Below are 13,766 nucleotides of genomic sequence, written 5' to 3' on the forward strand. Positions count from 1 at the left end.
TGTTGGCCAGCAGAGGGTGGTTGCCCCGTGTTCTTTCTTAGGAAAGAAATGATTATAATTGGTATCTACTCATTCTTGAGCTAAAGGTTATTCCACGTATTGGGAGTGTAATTGGACCTTTAGAGAGTTATCTGTTGTTTGTTTTTTTAGGCTTGTTTGTTTGTTTAGGATCGGGTAAGATTTAATAGTATTACCATTACTGCTCCTGATCCATCTTGGAATTTGCAAAGGGGATATGGAACTTGGGAAGAGATGGAGTTTGGGAAGGGGAAGACTATTTATCTGAGAATCAGATTGATGAGAAGTTTTTCATCTATAAAACATCTTTCAGTATGGAGCTGTAATAGAGACTAAGGTAAAATATGTCAAGTGTCTAGCTTAGTACCTAATTGGCTGGGAAGGACAAAATACCAAGAGCCAGCCAAGAGTTCTTAGTCCCCATCTGGAAGAAGTGTTACCTGATCTTTATTAGTGGTCAGACATGGGATAGAACGTGGGCATGAGGTAATTGGGTGAATTCCAGTGGAAGGAGAGAGTTATGAGCCTTTATAAGAAGTCTAGGCTATTTATGGTCTTTAATGCCATATGTTAATATTTTGAATTTTTTTTCCTTATAGATTGTGAAAGAAAAATTTGCTATGGTAGCACCAGATGTCCAAATTGAAGATGGAAAAGGAACAATCCTAATATCTTCAGAAGAGGGAGAGACAGAAGGTATTATACATTGTTTTGTTCACTCACCCTCATCTGAATGGACACTGCCTGAGTGAAGGGGTGCACATTAGTTTTTCCGTTCACTGTATACAGTATTGAGGATCACACTGGTCAATCTGAAGGGACTTAAAAGTTCTCACACCTCATCTGTCCTATTGGAGAGTGTCAGGATTCTTTTTGGCTATAGTTGCTTGCCCAGAAATTTGGGTATATTGGGTCATAAGTAATTGGAGGTCGTGCTTTGGCTGGGTAGTAGTCTGTTTTTTATTGAAAGTCTAGTTAAATATGTCTTCACCAAAAAAAAAAAAAATACTCCCATTAGTTCTAGCCAGCTCTTTTAAAGGCTAGGACCTTAAAAATGGAAACTGGTCTAGAATCTGAGTGGCTTAAATGTGACCCTTTTCCACAGAATACATGTGCTGTTGAGGGTGAGAGAGCATTTATTCAAATAGCCTTTGGAGTGCTGTATTACAGGCACAGTCATAGATATTTGTAATTCAAGGATAAATAAGATAATAGTCCCTGGCTTAAAGTACTTCACAGCCTAGAAGGAGATGAGAGATTAGCAACAAGTAGATTTAGTGTCATCTGAGAAATACTGTAGAGGGAAGGTGTACAGAGTTTGAATTAAGCTTTGTAGAGGGAAGGTTAACGGGGCAAGGGGGGCATGTCACAGGAGAGAGGACTCCTGGGCCAGTTCTTGAAGAAGAGCTGAGGGGAGAGTCTGCATTTGGGCAGAATGAACAGCATCTGCAAATGCATGAACTTAAAAGCAATACAAAGGGCTTTCGGAATGACCAGCTGTTTTGTTTCCTGGAAGGTGGGGTGCTGTGGGGTTGGCAGCAGTGGTGCAGCTGGAGGATTTTGTGTGTTGTGTGTGTGTATGTGTGTCTCCCCCCCCCCCCCCCCCACCACCAATTTCCTGCTCCCTCCAGGGTCTAAGCAGGGGCGTAATGTGTAATCTGCAGGAGAGTAAGGCAAGGGTGTGACAGTGGAGGTGAGGAGCCAGTTAGAAAAAAATTAATGGAAGTGAGGGATTTTTACTAACACAAAAGCAAGTGACAGACTTGCCATTTGCAGAGTCTGAATTTAGAGCACAGGTGAGGAAGAGTAGCATTGTTAGGTTTGGACAGAAACTGTTACCAAGATTCTTGCTTCAGAAGTGATGCTAATTCACCCGGATAGAATTGCTCAGAGACTATTTTCCTTTTGAACATGTTGGGCTGTGGGATTTGAGTGAGTGTGAAAGAGCTTGGAAATGGAAAATTAACTGTTCTTCAGAGACATTCCAGGTAGACTGAAAAGGTATAAAATAAGAAGGAAACAAAAAAGACAGTTGTGCTGTGCTTAGTCGCTCAGTCATGTCCGACTCTTTGTGACCCCATGGACTGTAGCCCACCACGCTCCTCTGTCCATGGATTCTTTAGGCAAGAATACTAGAGTGGCTTGCCATGCCCTCCTCCAGGGGATCTTCCCAACCCAGGAATCACACTGGGATCTCCTGCATTGCAGGTAGATTCTTTACCAGCTGAGCTGCCAGGGAAGCCGTTGGATTATGTAGAAAACAACATAAATTTAAAAATTACAAGCAGAATTTAAGAATTTAAAATACATTTTACTTTGTATGTGCCAGGCACTGTGGCTATACAGATTCTATACAGTCCGTAGGCAAGAGCAAATTCTCAGTAAAGCAGACTGCCTATTGTGAGGAGAGAGTGTAAATTGGGAGCTAAATGAGGAGGTGGTTTTGTAAATGAAACTTGAGCATTTGAACATGCAGGAGAGAAAGGATGGTTAAAGGCAGGAAGGCCCTAGAATAGGTAGGAGGAGATGGTAACACCAAAAGTTTGACTGGAAAGATTGTTCTTCACTGGAATATTTCTAATCCATGTAGCAAAGGCTTACTGAGCACTAGTGGATGTTTGGCATCGTGTGCTACATCCTGGGCCTATTCAGATTTAGCAGAAATGATGTGGAAGAGAGAACTGAGTTGGAGTGATTAGTTTTTGGGGACCTCTCTGGTTGTCCATTGAGAAATACAGAAAATTTATGTTGAAAAATTTATTGAAATAAAGTTTACAATTTAATAACTGAATTGTAAAATTGGCTAAAAGTTGATGGTTGATATTGTGGATAACCTTTTTAGAAATAGAGTATATTTTGAACAACTCTAAAAGTTGTCACTGACTGCTGTAGGGTTCCAGATGAATTTGGTTTCAAAGGGAGAAGTTTTTCAGAACTTCTCAGTTTGGTTTCCTTGAAGTAGTTTTGGTAGCTGAGTTTTCAGGGCTGAGTTCCTAAGTGCCTGATATTTTAGTGAACTAGATTACTAGGGCCATCACATCCAAACACACAGGCAAGTGACTTAAATAACACATTTTATCCTAGTTCCAGAGGCTAGAAGTCTTAAGACGAAAGTGTCCAGCAAGAGTGTTAGAGGGGTGGTTGACGGGTTTGGTTTCTCCTGAGGCCCCTCTCCTTGGCTGCTTCTAAGGATACCAATTAGATTGGATTAGGGTCCTCCCCAACAGCCTCATTTTAACTTAATGCCTCTTTAAAAAAAAAAAAACAACTGTCTCCAAGTACAGTCACATTCTGAGACATTTCAGCATGTGAATTTTGGGGAGATACAATTCAGCTTATAGCAGGGGGTTTATCTTGTAAAAACTAAGGTTGACTGCTTCATGGGGATATAACTGAAGCATCTAAATTTCTTTAAACAATTTTTAGCTAATAATCACAAGAAATTGTCAGAATTTGGAATTAGAAATGGGAGCCGACTTCAAGCAGATGACTTCCTTCAGGACTACACTTTATTGATCAACATCCTTCATAGGTAGGAACTATTAATATTTTAAGTGTAAGAAATTATTTGAATACATAAAGTGGAGAGAAAATGTTTTCTTACCCTTAAATCCTACTGTTCGTTGGAAACTGCGCCATATCTGTGCTCAAGTTGGCCATTAAGTTCCCTGAGGTTCGACCTACAGAAGAATCTGAGAATCCAGGAAGAAATATTTGAGGGTAACTCATCAGTGGTAGCTGATCAGAAAGACCTAGAGAGGGTAGAAATGCAGGTGTGTGAATAGTTATAATCAGGGGCACATTCCTTTTCATAGTTGAACTGGAATAAAAAATTTTAATTATTAGAGATTCATTTAGAAGGAAGAAATATTTCTCCCATAAAACAAATATTTCATTGTGATCTGGAACAATAACAAGAGAGCATTAAAAATTACCATATATAGATCCCTGAGTCACATTTTTTAATTTTGTATCCTGTCCACTTTATTTTAAAAAGTATCTAAAGTACTTGCATTACAGCATATCTGTACATACGCAGCACGGTTTAAATCCAGATGGTTCTCCATTTTGGCATGCTCATGTGTTGACCAAGATCGGTTCATGCTCATTGATACCTCTAAGCTGCACCCTGGCTCGCTGCTTCAGGTTCTGTCTAGCGAGCGCACTGGCTGCCATCTGCAGCACGAGTTTTGCCAGTGTTGCCATCTGTACCCAGATATACAGAACTTGTATATTGTTCAAGATATTACATTATATATACTTAGTTTGTAAACAGCAGGGAAGGACAGGAAAAACTGAGTGTGGGTTATTGATAGTTGTGGAAGGACATGTACAATGTAATGGAAATATATCAGTTGGTGTCTAAAAGAGGAGGCATAATTAGGGTCTTTTTTATCATATCTTTTAGCTCTCTGGGAACAGAACCCCCCCTTATAACATGTAAGTCTTTTGTTTGACTGTCATGCATTAAAGTTTTGTACATGTTTTAGGGAACTCATTACAAAAGCAGGGTGCTGCCTGTGAAGATGGAGGGAAAACCGAGAAGCCGTGTAACTCTGCCCCTAAACACTAAATTACTCTGGTCAAGATCAGAAGAGTGTGTATAGAATTTTTTCACATAGCTGAAGAAAGAATGCCTAAGAATTACATCAGGCCTCACAATTTTTGACTCAAGTTTTCTGCTTTAGCTATAAAAGTTAATCTTTTCCCTGAATTGAAAGGACAGTGTTATTGACCATTTGAATTATAGCTTCAAATACATAAAAATCTATTGTGTAGTCTTTTTATTTTTTTTTTTTTAACTCTTTGAAAATCAGAAGCCAAAAAAAAGGTGTGTATGTAGTATACACCTTTTGAGGTTTGAGGACAATTTCTCTCTGGTACGCCTTTGCTTTTGTAAGTAGTCACAGCAGTGGTTCGGTGTTATAGTACATGATTCTCTTACAGTGAAGACCTAGGAAAGGATGTTGAATTTGAAGTTGTTGGTGATGCCCCAGAAAAAGTGGGGCCCAAGCAAGCTGAAGATGCTGCCAAAAGCATAACCAATGGCAGCGACGACGGAGCTCAGCCTTCTACATCCACAGGTGAGTCACAGCCCCAGCCGGCAGTCACCCACCAAGCAGGGCTGTTTACAACAAACTGTCTGTCTTGTGAACATTGACCGTAAAGTAGAACTGCCCACAGGACTGCTAGAGGTGTGTGTTGGTTCGGCATTGTTTTAATGGAACTTCGAATGTATAACCCATGAAGATATTTAAGACTGGGTAAAATTTTTATAGAAAATGGATACTTTTTATTTTTACAACCGGAAATGTCCTTTTACTAGTGCATAAAGATGGTTCATTCTGAGTAGTAGTACTTTTGGATTTTGTATGCATGTTTTTGGGACAGTGAATCAGTGCATCTGACTATTTTGAGTGAACAGATGCTTGGTAAGTATAGCATTTCAGTTTTCTCAGAACCAGTGTGACTTTGGTAGAGTGCATCAGAAGCTCTGTTTCCTGGGTTTTCGGTGTTGGTGCTTTATTGTACTCCAGTGTGAATGTTCACTACCTATGCCACCACCCCACCCCCTGAAACATACACACACCTCTTCACTCTTTAGCGTCGGGAAACTAAAAGTTAACTAATTCTTTCCTTCTCTATTTTTGTTACTTTGACCCTGTGTCTTTGGTATTCTTTGGAATATGGTGGTTCTTTGGTTCTGATATTCTCCGAGCGTTGTGAAGATGAACTTAGAGATCGTCTAGAGGAGGGTTGCCCAACCTCTGGGCCATCAAACAGTACCTCTGGGCCATCAGCTCAGTATCCTGTTAGATCAGCGGTGGCATTAGATTCAAAATAAAGTGCACAATAAATGTAATGCACTTGAGTCATCCCCAGACCATCCCTCCCACCCTCAATCCGTGGAAAAATTGTCTTTCATGAAGTTGGTTCCTGGTGCCAAAAAGGTTGAGGTTCAGACTGCTGGTCTAGATAGAGTGTGTGGGCCATGGGTTCAAGACCCTTTGCCCCTCCACGTGCGCCCCCCCTCCCCCCCCCCCCCCCACAAAATAGAAAGGTTCATCATCCTATTTTGAGGAAAGGACTGGTAGTTTCCAAAAGTCATAATTTGCAGTGTGCATTTATGGTTCCACCATGTGGGTAGGTTTTGGAGACTAGCAGTAAGGTAGGTACTATGCCTTTGACTTAGTGGAATGTCGGGGGTGGGTGACACAATTCCAACCATAGTGTAAGTTAAGAGCATGCACTGTAGAGCCCCACTTCGTGGGTTTGAATCGATCCCATCCTCTGCTACTATGTGACCTTGGGCAAGTCTCTGTACCTCCGTTTCCTCTTCTGGAAAATGGATAATAATGTTATCTTCTTTATAGGGTGGTTGTGATGATTAAATGAGTTGTATATGCAAAGTGCTCAGAACAGTTCCTGGCACATTGTAAGTGCTATGTATATGTTGTTATTGTTGTTGTTTATTATTATTATTATCACTGCTACAAATATTAGGATATGCACCCTCCCCTGTTCTTGTTGGAGAAATAGAAACAAGGAACTCTAACAATTCCTATGAACTATATAATGCTTGTTAAAATTTTTTGTTTTGATTAGGAAAGAAATAGGTGCTTGTAACAAAAAACAGTGAAACAGTACAGAAATAAGTAATGTATAAAGCAAGGGTTCCCTAAGGGTAGTCATTCTGAAGTTTGATGTGTGTTAGAAGAGTTAGTTTTTCATGTACATAAAATTTTAGTGAGCTTCTAGTCGCCCCCCACTTTTAACCATTTTTTTCCCTTTTTTTCTGAAATAAGCACAAGAGCAAGATGATGTGCTCATAGTTGATTCGGATGAAGAAGGTCCCTCAAATAATGCTGATATCAGTGAAGACGAAAGAAGTCGCAAGAGGAAGCTAGATGAGAAAGAGAGTGTCAGTGCGAAAAGGTCACGCGTAGAGCAGGCAGAGGAGCTTGATGAGGTTATAGCATTAGATTGAACAGAACTGCCTCTGAACGGAGCCTCTTACTCCATTAAGGCCTTCTGGGCAGAACCAGGTTATTTGTTACGTCCTTTGTTCCAAAGGGAAAAAATTGACACCAGTGACTTGAAGATGATTCTGCTCCCTTTGAAAGCGTTCATTTTGCTAGAACTATTAGAAACATTGCAGTGTGCTGTACTGAAAGTAGGAATATAGTTTTAAAACCCTTTGAACAAAGTATGTGCATAACCAGTCCATGAGATGAAACAACACAATGCATGTTGCCTTTTTAATGTAAATACCCTTAGGTATCATTTAACAGTTTTAAAATATTGTGGTTTAGTAAAGTTGATACCTGGTTATAAATATTATGCCTTTATTTTTGGTTAGAAGAAGAATTATTTTTAGCCTAGATCTAACCATTTTCATACTCTTAACTTACTGAAACAGATTCAAAGAAGTATCAAGTGCTATGCATTGAAACGTGTTTTTAAATGTTAACTGGCACTATGTATATTAATGTAAAACAGTTGTTAATTTACTCAAGTTTTCAGCTTGTACTGCCTGGTATGTCTGTGTAAGAAGCCAATTTTTGTGTATTGTTACAGTTTCAGGTTATTTATATTTGATGTTTTGTAAAACTCAAATACAACTATACTGTACTTGCGGACCAAATAAATGACATCTGCATACTTGTTATACATGCCTGCACGGTTCATGTTTCTGCTGCCTTACTGGGTTTATACATTGTATTTGCTGCAGGCATACTATATTCTTTCCTTTTAGAAAATTAACTCAGAAATGGATTACCATAGATGAGTACTGTTTACCACAGATGAGTACTTTTAAAAAGACAGCTAGCTTTTAAAGGCATGTTGCTTTTTAAATGATTGTAAACTGTTGGCCTTCTGTTGAGAACATTCAAGTGATCTTTGCTCAGCCCCAGTAACTTGGAGTCGTGGATTTGAGATTCCACATGGCAAGTCTCCTCCACTCTGGGTGTCCCCAGGTCATCCAAGGCCCTTCTTGCATGTACCCTTCCGGGCCCAACTCTGACCAGCACATGTGGCCAGGCCAGGCCGATGGATCAGCACCCACATCTCCTGGACCTCCGAACGCCTTGGCCCCTAGGCTGCTCTCCTGCAGATGTGCCTGGAGTTTTCAAATAACAGAAACCCATGAAGCTGTTTTCCCTGTTCTGTACCTCTGCCTTGGTGTTTTTGGCCACAGTCAATGAAATTTCAACTTGGTAATTCATTATGTTGTTCCCCGTTGTGTAATTCTTACTCTGCCATCCAGCTTACGAAGGTTTCATTTTCCTCCAGAAAAGAATTTTTTTTGAAATTACAGAACTGTGTTACAGATAAAAGTGGAATATCCTGAAATACCCTCTCAGAAGCAAATTTTGGTTAACTGGTTGGTCACTGATGGTTATCTCCGGTTTTGAAATTTTGAAATCTGAAGAGTTCTCGAGAGAATCTGAATTTTGGAAGTCTCCCCATTCCTTAAAACCTCATCCACCCTGCCTTTTTCGACACAGTTATCAACAGTGTATTTCCAGCATTTTATGTTTTTTTTTTTTTTTCTTATGTGAGTGTATAGTGGCATTCAATGTCAGTGTGATTTGTAGAATGTGTTTCTCTCTTGGCAGTGGTTTTCAGTTTTGCAGCAACTCTATTATTACTTTTCCAGCAGTTTCTGTTTTTATAAAAATCTGGGTTTATCAGCAAAGCAGGCCTGACCACAGTGGTCTTGTTTAACTAGACTAAGATCCAAACTGCCACTATGTCCCTGGAGTGTGGAGGTACTTTAGATCTGGCCTTTGTATTCATGGTTTTCCCAGGTGAGTCTTCTCAGTTTATGGAGCTGGAAGCAAGGCTCAACAAGCATGTTTCCCCAGCAGCTCCAGCCTGAAACAGTCTGACAAACCATATTCCAGCCTCATTGGGAGCAGTCTGGTGACTCAAGTTTACCTAGACAGTCCCCTCTCCCAAAGATCATGCTGCATACTTGGCAGGTACCATGAAAGGATTCCGTGTTTTAATGAGAGCCTGAACCATTAACAGAATAACTGATCAGGCAAAGATCATCAGTGGATGCAAAACCTAAAAGGCTACTAAGGAGCAGAATCTTTGTGGAGTGCTCAAATGTTGCTATATAAACTTGAAAAGTGTAAAGCTCTTTGTCTTGATAATAGACTGATCTATCATCATTGTAATCAAGTGATCAAACCAGGCATCACTAATGGGACAGCCTGGTATGTGCTTCCTGATAGGAGATGATGATTTGAAGGATCCAACACCTAGGCCCCTCCCCACCCCAAAAAGGTAACTTGAATTTAACATCTAGACTTCCAACCAACAGGAAGCAGAGGAGTAGAGAAGTGAGTTACACATTAAGGGGAAATAATTGGGTGAATATAGAATGTGTGACATTCTAGAACTCAAGTGTAAAATGATTCTTGTGACAATTGGAAATTTGAAAATGGAACAAATTGGGTGATAATGGATTTCTTAGCTGTGGTATTATTCTTATAGTTATGTAGGCCATTGTCCTTGAGAGAGATTAGAGATGAAGCTCACACCACCTACAACTTCTAAATGGCTCAGCAAAATAAAAAATACAGGAAGAAAAACAAAATTAACATTGGATTTCAGTGGAGCCTATATGTATTGTTTATTGTGCCATCTAACTTCTCTGAGAACTTTAATAAAAGTGGAGATATATTTTGTATTTTCCTTTAGTGCCTCTGTGACTTTTTCAAGTTTTGTACTGAGTATATATCCTGTGATTGGAATCAGAAAAGTAATAAAGATTATTAAAAATGCCAGTTGGAATGAGAAAGTGTTACAGCAGTTCCTGGGTTGGCATTGATGAACTCAGCTATACTCATCCTTATTGCTAGGCTGTGACTTAGGAAGAAGTCTCTTTGCTTTGATCATCTAGGGAAGTCAAGAGAACTAGTTGCTTCTAGTAGATTAGTGGTCCACTTGGAAGCTGCCAGAACACACTTGGTTCCTGATCGATGTTCCTGAAACTCGCCCATTGTTGGCACATATGTCTGAAGTGGACTTGCTCTATGCCCCAGTTCAGTTAGCCATCCAACCAACTCATCCTTTGTTGTCCCCTTCTGCCTTCAGTCTTTCCCAGCATCAAGGTCTTTTCCAATGAGCCAGTTCTTCCGCATCAGGTGGCCAAAGTATTGGAGTTTTTCAGCTTCAGCATCAGTCCTTCCAGTGAATATTCAGGGTTGGTTTTCTTTAGGATTGACTGGTTTGATCTTGCAGGCCAAGGAACTCTCAAGAGCCTTCTCTAACAACAGAGTTCAAAAGCATCAATTCTTTGGTGCTCAACTTTCTTTATAGTCCAACTTTCACATCCATACACGACTACTGGAAAAACAGTAACTTTGACTAGACGGGCCTTTGTCGGCAAAGTAATGTCTCTGCTTTTTAATATGCCATCTATGTTGGTCATAGCTTTTCTTCCAAGGAGCAAGTGTCTTTTAATTTCATGGCTGCAGTCACCATTTGCAGTGATTTTGGAGTCCCATAAAGTCTGTCACTGTTTACATTGTTTTCCCCCATCATTGTTCCCATTGTTTCCTATGACCCAGCAACATAGGCAAACTTACACCTCTTGTAATAAAAAGCAAAAATTTAAAAACGCAGAGAAATCAGGGAAGAAGAAACGTTGGCAGTGTTTCTAGTCATTGTGCCTTGCAGATGTGGTGAAGAACTCCCATTTTCCTTCGTAAAGTAGTGTAGCTAAGGACCAGAATCCATTTGAGTGTCTTGCAAGATATATTTAGCGAAATATTTTTATAGACCCTTTCATACTGGGAATACATTATTTGCATTCTGCATACAGAAGGAACTTTTTTTTGTTTTCCCTGCATGTAATTTAAATTCTAGCCAAAAATTTGAGAAATGTTTGAACTGCTTCACTAAATAAACAACTGGGTTGAACTACAGGTTTCTGAGGCTACTGTGTGCTTGCTTATATTTCTGAAGACAGTTATTTCCTGGTAACATTTTTTGGAAGTTTTGCTAAATGTATCTCATAAAAGCGTTTTTGTTTTGGCAACACCATGCAGCTTGCGTCATCTTAGTTCCCCAACCATAGACTGACCCAAGACCCTCAGCAGTTAAAGCACGGAGTCCTCACCATTGGACTGCCAGGGAATTCCCTATAACAGTTTTAAAAACCTTAAATCTTGCAACAAATGATAACTTACTACATAGGGAAAGATTGAGGAAAGATTATGTCAATACTAGAATATATAATGCTCCAAGAAGTTCCTCAGGATTTACTTTAGAAATCTCCCAGAGTTCTTTCTCAGAAGATCAGTCTCAGAAGATTGTGCACACCATCACTCACTCATTTTACAAACATACTGTTTTTCAGTCACTCAGTTGTGACCAACTCTTTGCGACCCCATGGACTGCATCATGCCAGTCTTCCCTGTACCTTACCAACTCCTGGAGCTTGCTTAAACTCCTGTCCATTGAGTCGGTAATGCCATCCAACCATCTCATCCTCTGTTGCCCCCTTCTGCCTTCAATCTTTCCCAGCATCAGGGTCTTTTCCAGTGAGTCTGCTCTTCGCATTAGGTGGCCAAAGTATTGGAGCTTCAGATAGTAAATGTATTGCATCCCTACTTTGCACTATGCTTCATTTAGAAAACCTTGCCAAATTTGCCAGTCTGATAGAAGTCTTTGAAAGTTGTAAGACACTAAGGGCTGGTGTACACAAAAACCTAACTTCTTACTGTAGCAATAGGTAGTGGGAGGAGGATCTGAGAACCCACATCCTTCGTGTTGCCAAGCTTTCCAGTTGGTCCTAGCGGCAGCTTCTAGCAGTACTGCAAGTCATCAACACCAGCTTCATGCTCAGTGTGATTCCAAAAGCTGTAGCATCCCCAAATAGCTCCTCCCCATGGAGCTGCAGACTGAGGTTTTTGCCCTGTAAAGTTAATGCATAAATTGCTATTCCTGAATGCAGGATAAGGTCCCAACCCTAATTCTCAGATTGGGAAACCAGCTGTCCATGGCTTTAGTTATCAATGCTTTGAAACTTCTGTACCCCTAGAGAGGCCTAAAGGGTGTCTAGGACCAAGGGAAGTTGGTGGACTCAATCTGGTAGGAAGAGTTGGACCTCAGAAAAGAGGGGATAGAAAAATCCCTTTGGGCATAACTCCCAGAGGACAGCCTCACAGTGGCTTAAGCAGAACATGCACCTTGGGTCTGGTGCAGTGTTTCTTTAGGATTGGCACACTGGTGCTGAGCTGGGAAGGGTCCATGTGTGCTTTAGGTGAAAGATTCTGCTCTCCCCAGGAAAACTTATTTTATAAAGGTAGACTGCTGCAAGCTGAGGGGAGGGAAAGAAATGTGGATCCCAGTGATTCTTAGATGTGGTGTTTGATTGCATGCCATCCCCTTCCCTCCTAACCCAAGTTACTTAGTCTACGTTTGATTGACATCTGAGTGTGTCCCAAGACAGAAAACTCCTGAATTGTGACCGTAGTTGTGCCGTTCTTAGTGACTCAGTCATGTCCGACTCTTTGTGACCCCATGAACTGTAGCCTGCCAAGCTCCTCTGTCCATGGGGATTCTCCAGGCAAGAATACTGGAGTGGGTTGCCATTTCCTTCTCCAGGGGATCTTCCCAAACCAGGGATTAAACCAAGTCTTCTGCACTGCAGGAGGATTCTTTACCATCTGAACCACCAGGAAAGCCCTTGGCGTCCAGAAAATACAGATACTACAGACAGATAAAGGGATCTTATGGAAGCTAGACTACAAGGAGAGATAATGGGATCTGTTAAAAAAAAAAAAAATCACTGTTAGTGCAGACAGTTTGGATAGGATCAGCCTTAGAAAAAAAGATGGCTCAGGATTTGGTGTGAGACTAGATTGAACATGTCCTGTTCTAGCCTTCTGAGTGTTGTTAGTTTGTCTCGACAGAAGATTGTAGTTAACTTGGGAGAATGATAGAACCAGAGACCCAGCAGTTCTATTGTGAAACTCTTCCAACAGTGGGATGCAGGCAGTAGTCATTGGAGCTAGCTCATTCTAGCTTTCAAGAGCTGACTATACCCATTTCTTTCCAACTCTGTTTAATGACAGCATATTGTCAGTTTAAAAGTTGATCATGGGGGGACTTCCCTCATGGTCCAGTGGTTAAGAATCTGCCTTCCAAGGCAGGAGATGTAGGTTTGATCCCTGTTCAGGAAACTAAGATCCTACATGCCATAGGGCAACCAATACCCAATGCAGCCAAAAATAAATATTTTAAAAAATAAAAAAATTGACCCTAGTGAAAGACTTCTCTAGTGGTCTAGTGGACTCCTCACTTACACTGCAGAGGATGGGGGTTAGAGCCCTGGTTGGCAAATTAAGAGCCCACATTCTGGGTTCAGTGGAAAAATTTATTTAAATAAAAAAATAAAATTGACCATGGTGTTATTGGCAAATGCTATAAATCAGGGGCCCTTCACTTCTCAGGCAGAAAGAGCCCGCTGAGATCAGACACACCTTTAGTGAGCATACAAAGGAAGATGGGGTCTGGGACACACATTCAGTTAATGTATAAATGAGAGCATACAATTTCAAATTCTACTTTGTATCCACTTCGTGGTATGATGGTAGGATTCCCCACAGTATTAAATATTTTAAAGGTATTTAATGAGTTTTCCACTTCATGGAAGTACTTTAATGTTGAACAGTGAATATTTATTTAAACAGGTTCTGGCCAATTAAAGAATAATTTTGTGTGAT

At 40.5% G+C, this 13,766-nt stretch overlaps 1 protein-coding gene across 1 annotated transcript in view; it reads left to right on the forward strand.

Annotated features, from left to right (window-relative positions):
• Nucleotides 1-7,687, forward strand: part of UBA2 (ubiquitin like modifier activating enzyme 2) — a 28,843-nt gene extending 21,156 nt beyond the window's left edge. The window contains exons 14-17 of the mRNA XM_043899111.1: nucleotides 618-714; nucleotides 3,445-3,550; nucleotides 4,966-5,102; nucleotides 6,825-7,687. Of these exons, the coding sequence (XP_043755046.1) occupies nucleotides 618-714; nucleotides 3,445-3,550; nucleotides 4,966-5,102; nucleotides 6,825-7,006 (522 nt within the window). The 3' untranslated portion in view covers nucleotides 7,007-7,687. The remainder of the gene's footprint in view (nucleotides 1-617; nucleotides 715-3,444; nucleotides 3,551-4,965; nucleotides 5,103-6,824) is intronic.
• Nucleotides 7,688-13,766: the final 6,079 nt, after the last annotated feature.

Source organism: Cervus elaphus, chromosome 4, assembly GCF_910594005.1.
Source record: "Cervus elaphus chromosome 4, mCerEla1.1, whole genome shotgun sequence".
Lineage (NCBI taxonomy): Eukaryota > Metazoa > Chordata > Mammalia > Artiodactyla > Cervidae > Cervus > Cervus elaphus.